The sequence below is a fragment of the Morus notabilis genome, unplaced genomic scaffold, assembly GCF_000414095.1.
Source record: "Morus notabilis unplaced genomic scaffold, ASM41409v2 Scaffold137, whole genome shotgun sequence".
Classification (NCBI taxonomy): domain Eukaryota; kingdom Viridiplantae; phylum Streptophyta; class Magnoliopsida; order Rosales; family Moraceae; genus Morus; species Morus notabilis.
Window position 1 is genome coordinate 46802 of NW_010358172.1, and position 6000 is coordinate 52801.

Below are 6000 nucleotides of genomic sequence, written 5' to 3' on the forward strand. Positions count from 1 at the left end.
GAAGGGTGGAATTTGAATTTGAGAGGACAGAGTTTGATCCCGCATTGTGTAATATATATAGAGATATATGCAAGTATCTGATTTTTTAAGCATAAATAAAACAAACTTACATAAAATAGGCATGGCTGATCCTTTTAGTACCGATCAGTTTTAAGTAAACATATTCAGTTTTACACACACACCCAAAAAAAAAAAAGTTATTCTTGTTAAAAGACTGTGTTGTATAATTTGATCCATGAATCAGGATCTTAATGCATATAGATACAAATGGTCCAATGAGAGTAAGAATTTACAGGAACATTTAGAATATTTCATTTATGAGTATAAGAGCCGTTTTCAAGTAGTGTTTGATCGATTACGTATTAATCAATATTCGATTGATTGGTCTGAGGTTATGGACAAAAAAAATTTGATGGAGCACTTATCGACAAATATTCGATAGATTGCTACCGTAGAAAACCCGAGAAACTACTCTAGCCTTTTCTCTTTCCATACTGAAGACTGAAGAGTAGAGTGATTACTGATAATCATTCACATCTACATCTACGGTAGCAATCTCCTCCCTTGACACCCTTTCATTGTCCAAATGTTTTCTCCACTTTTTAGCTTTTTTATCCACCGTCCAAAGCGATGTTCTCAAAAAAGGGCTACCTTTTTAATGACAAAGCTTTCGTCAGAAACATTTCCAACGAAAAAAGCTTACGTCATAAAACATTTTACAGAGTTTGAAGGCACAAGAAGCCAGCCTTTTGTACATTTGCTGTCATCCAGCTTGTCACGTAACGGCAATACTAGCATCCCATATCTTGACAATTTCCAATCTAAACCGGGTATGCATATTACTATTTTACCACCATAGTATTGCGGGAAAAGGCATCCTCTTTGAAGGGTACTTTAGTCATTTCACAAGCAGGCCGATTTACCAACCAATATGAATTATGATAATGTCATAAAGACCACTGACCTTGAGCCACATTAATTTCCACATTGTGAAATGAAAAAGAAATAAAATACCAAAAAAAAAATTATTATTACGTGACCTCTAATTGGCGTCCGATCAGCAAATCGGGTCCAAAGTAAAAACTTGGCCCCCTAATTAAACGACTCTGATGACGCCACGTAGTTTAGATAAGGGAACAAAGCGAGCAGGGAATTATCCCTCGGACCGTACAGCCATTGGAAATTTCCGACACAACGCGACGTAGAAACTCAGCGAGTCCTTGTCCGCGTTCTGTTCGCGTGGAAAGAGGTTTAGAATTGGACTTTCAGATCTCTCTCTCTCTCTAGAAAATTTAGAGCTCGCGAGTTGTGTTTTGGTGGCGTTTCCTGATTCGCAAGACTCGGCTGGTGAATTCGAGCTTCTTTTGGCGCGAAGTCAGGACCTTTCGAGTTTCGTCGTCTGTGGAATTGAATTTGAGTCGCAATCGGACTCTGTAGAGAGAGAGAGAGAGAGAGAGAGAGAGAGCGGGAATGGGGGTATCGGACAATACGAAAGGGCTGATATTAGCTGTGGCGTCGAGCGCCTTCATCGGGTCGAGTTTCATCCTCAAGAAGAAGGGCCTCAAGCGCGCTGGCGCCACCGGCACTCGTGCAGGTTTCTGATCTGTGGCTTCATCATCTAATTATGGGTTCTTAGATCTCTGGAATTTACTGTTTTTTCTTCAATTAAGTTGATTTTTGTTTCTTGTGTGGTAGACAGAATTGGATTTGTGGTAAAGTGCTCTGCTTTTTTTCTTTTTCGTATTGAGTTGTATTTTGGTCAATTCGGCAATTTGGTGGACTATATTTGATGGTAATTAATCACGCAAATGGATGTAGTATAAATTTAAAATGCAATCAAAGTGCAATCTTTTGTACAAGTTTTCTTAACATTTGTTTTGACCAATTAAAGTAGAAAAAAATGTTGAAATTATGGATGTGGAGACTGATTCAGGTTCAGAACATTTTAGGACATCTACGATTCTACACAAGAATCAAGATAGAAAAGAATGGATTTTTTTTTTTTTTTTTAAGTGTAGGGGGATAGAATTACCTGTATATGTAAATTCGCCCATTGCTTGTTATCTGGGGTTCTAATGGTAGTCCTAATTGCTCAACTGAGTAAAAAAGATGAGAGTAATTATGATTTTTGAAAATGGTTGATATGTTTCTCAGTTTTTTGGCTGAAGATTCTCCGCGTGTTTCAATTTTGTCATGTGCAACACCGAAAACGATGAAACTGGAGTTATCTCTGGTAAGGAGCGTGGACCATGTGTCCTTTTTGGCTCCAAAACCTAATTGAAACCTAACCGTCGTCTTTGAATTATACTTTGGCCAGTCTTTATGTCTTGTGGCTATCAAATTTTTGTTTACCAAAATGTGCAAGTGAAGTTAATGTTTGCACCTCGGCTGATGTAGGAGTTGGTGGATATACATACTTACTAGAGCCTCTATGGTGGGCTGGCATGATGACAAGTAAGTGAAGCATTAGTAATTGAAGTCTGTCCTTTTACTGACAGATATTGTTTGGATGAATTAATAGATGAAACCATAAGCGACTGATCTCAGTATCTCTGGCCTTGCAGTGATTGTTGGAGAGGTTGCCAATTTTGTGGCTTATGTATATGCACCTGCGGTTCTTGTAACCCCTCTTGGTGCACTGAGTATAATAATCAGGTAATGCAGCTATGTCCGAGTTCTCTATTGTGGCAACTGATTCCAAAAAAAAAAAAAAGGTTTCAATTTTGTGCTAGAACTCATGTGTACAACGAATCTGTGTAGTGCGGTTTTGGCTCACTTCTTGTTGAAGGAACGGCTGCAGAAAATGGGTGTTCTGGGATGTGTGTCCTGTATTGTAGGCTCAGTGGTAATTGTAATTCATGCACCTCAGGAGAAGATTCTAAATTCCGTTCAAGAAATATGGAATCTTGCAACTCAACCAGGTATTACACAGTATAACTTGCTTGCCTTTTTGTTCGATCAATATCTTTATCTTTTTAACTCTGCTAATTGCTTCTGCTTTCTTTTTGAACTGGTAGACTTCTTGGTTTATGTTGCGGCTACAATCTCTCTTGTGCTCGCTCTGATTTTGCATTTTGAACCTCGCTGTGGACAGACAAACATACTGATCTACTTGGGAATTTGTTCTTTGATGGGTTCTCTTACGGTATTATTATTGTTCTTGTTATTTCATAATAATTATTATAATATTATTATTACTTCCCTGTTTGAGTTAGCAACAGTAGATTCTGTTTCCTAGCCGTATGTGTTTGAATTTGGTTGTAACTCGTAATTAAACAAGCTTTAGCTGCTTAATCTTTGAAACTAATCCCTCTTTGTTACTTTTTAGGTCGTAAGCATAAAGGCCATTGGAATTGCTATAAAGCTTACCCTTGATGGAATAAGTCAAATAGCGTACCCTCAAACTTGGTTTTTTCTGACCGTTGCAGCAATCTGTGTCATTACACAATTAAATTATCTCAACAAGGTGAGCGTCGTTTATGTTGGCCTGTTCCTAAAGCATTTGTCAGTGTTTTATTTTAGAACTAATGCTGTACAAAGAAATCATCTCGTCTTTATATTTTTTTCTCAAGGACATGAGAAAAATCAAAAGTAGATTACTCTTTTTCGTATTTGAGCATATGCCTCTGAATCGCAAAACCTTTTCCGGGCTATTTTTTACCTTGTTGAGTTTCTTTTAGTTTTAGCAGATAACACTATGCTCGTTGTCTATTGATGTTCTACCTTATGTGCAAGAGTTTTAGTGTACAACTTGTGGGCTTCTTAATATCAGAAAGGATGTTTGATTATGCTGATAAGTTCTTTGAAGGCTGGTTCTCAGCCATTTTCCATTCTGCAATCTATCTAAATCTCTACTTTATTATATAGCATTGAAGATAAAGAGGTTTTGCCTTCTCATATCACTCATGTTCACGGCTCCTTTCTTCTCAGGCATTAGATACATTCAACGCAGCAATTGTTTCTCCTGTTTATTATGTCATGTTCACAACTCTGACCATTATTGCAAGTGCAATTATGTTCAAGGTAGGTTGCTTAACTCATCTACTGACATTTTCTTATGAGGCTATAAACAAAAAAGGAGTTCTAAAGTTCATCTTCACGTGTACATGATCATCAGGATTGGTCTGGTCAGAATATCAGTAGCATAGCCTCCGAGATATGTGGATTCATCACTGTTTTGTCGGGAACGATCATACTTCATGCAACCAGAGAAAAGGAACCTGCTTCAACGCAAGGTATCAAAAATCTGTTTCTTCCTGAGTTCTATGATCTGGAATCACACCACTTGGAATTTTTAGATATATAGCTGGTAAAACTACGGTGATAGACCATTTCATTTAGAAGCGTGTTGGAAATATAAACAGCAGTGTCACACAGCTTATGTTTCAGAGGGAAAAGACGAGAAAAGAAAAGAAAAAGGATGTCCCTAGAACTTCATTTCCTACAGCAGTTAGGTCATCCCGTCTCTCGACTAAGAGACCAGATTCAACTTGATGATTTCTTTCTTTCCATTTTGCAGTTGTGTTTAATTACTAGCACGGCAAGATATATATAACTGCCTTTTGACTTGCATATATTTGTAAATAACTAAGCAATCTAAGATGATCAATCAGCAGCATATATAAAAGTTTTGACATCTTATAAAGTGGATAAATGTTCTGGCTTTATTGCTATAAAAAATATAGAACAAATGAGATGAAGTAGAAAGAATAAATAGAAGACTACAGCTCATGGAATTTTCTGATTGAACCTGTTATGTGGCAGAGGCTCAGGTTCGTACTTTGTAAAAATTGGCAGCAAGGCCAATTCATTTAGGCCAATTACGAGAATGACTTATTGTATGATAGTCTCACGGTTGCTATTGTGGCACAAGATCTTAAGATTCCCTTTCGCTTTTAATGTAACTCTGCTCATCGTTGCAGGAAGCGTAACATGGTACATCTCTGGAGATTCAATGAAGAGCCTTGAAGACGAGCATTTGATAACCTTACGCAGTTCAGATTACCTCGAGCAATAGGCTTTTCCTTTGAGATGGAATAACATGAACACTGTCCGATATTCCCTAGCAATGAAACAATACTGCGACTCGCATCAGAAGTGGTGTTTGCAGAGGGGGGAGGAGCTACTTGCTGATTGTTGGATGGATCTTTGGTTGACATCAGATTGCAACAACCACTTCTTCTATTCGTTCTCTTCACTGGTTGAGATGAGAGGCTTACTTGGAATAGCTGAATTGATCTGTGACGCGTGGGGCACCACTCTCAGCTATCAGCATAGAATCATTATCTACTCTGGAAGGGGGTTCCGAGTGCTTCCATGGTCACGAAAATATTTATTTTGTAGTCGCCATTGTTTGTGTTCATGACAGCCCATTTTTGCTTGCAAAAATATTGATTCCCTGTCGTTCTTCCGTTAGTCATGAGGTTTCTGTTGATAGCTTCTGCTATTTTTGAGCTGGTTGAGGGCCTTCCTTTTTTTTTTTTTATCTTCTTATGACAATCCATTTTTTTCATTGTTATCGAGAATTAAGAGTAAAGGTCCTTGCGAGTGTAAATTAGATATTTGGATTCAAATTTTGGATTTTTCAGCCAGCAAGATTGTTTCAAGTGAGTTTCTCCTTTCCAAAAAACTTTTGTTGCAGGGTCCCATGACGTTAAACAATGACACTTTTGTACATAACCGTTTGTTCAGTTCAATCGCACGTGCTGTATGTTTGTGTGAGATACGTATCTCATTACGTATAAGATGTGTTTTTGCATAAACTTTATAGCAAAAAGAGAAAAAAAAAAGAAAAAAAGAAAAAATTGGTTTGCTTCTGTTATATATTTGGCACATGGTGTCTATTAACCTAAATTTTTGGTTTCCAAAAAAAAGGAGGGAAATTGTTCGCAAAAAAGGGGAAAAAAAAAAGCAAAAACAAAAAAGAGAGATTAATTTTTTTGCTGAATAAAAAGAGATATTAAACTATTTAAAATTGTACTTTGTAAGTTGTGTCTTATC

The 6000-nt window shown here is 37.3% G+C and overlaps 1 protein-coding gene across 1 annotated transcript; it reads left to right on the forward strand.

The window, feature by feature from the left end:
* Window positions 1-1213: 1213 nt before the first annotated feature.
* On the forward strand, window positions 1214-5915 carry LOC21407677 (probable magnesium transporter NIPA6). The gene is made up of 9 exons (XM_010091992.2): window positions 1214-1594; window positions 2398-2454; window positions 2565-2655; window positions 2761-2921; window positions 3018-3145; window positions 3329-3466; window positions 3931-4023; window positions 4118-4235; window positions 4923-5915. Exons 1-9 carry the CDS (start codon window positions 1471-1473, stop codon window positions 5015-5017), a joined length of 1005 nt encoding a protein of 334 aa, XP_010090294.1. The 5' UTR covers window positions 1214-1470; the 3' UTR covers window positions 5018-5915.
* Window positions 5916-6000: the final 85 nt, after the last annotated feature.

What these genes read in the sequence shown, in the direction of transcription:
- LOC21407677 (XM_010091992.2), top strand. Translation starts at nt 1,471, where the DNA reads ATGGGGGTATCGGACAATACGAAAGGGCTGATATTAGCTGTGGCGTCG. An exon ending in CTTTGATGGGTTCTCTTACG is followed by an intron (nt 3,146 to 3,328) that starts GTATTATTATTG and finishes GTTACTTTTTAG; the next exon opens with GTCGTAAGCATAAAGGCCAT. An exon ending in AATTAAATTATCTCAACAAG is followed by an intron (nt 3,467 to 3,930) that starts GTGAGCGTCGTT and finishes CTTTCTTCTCAG; the next exon opens with GCATTAGATACATTCAACGC.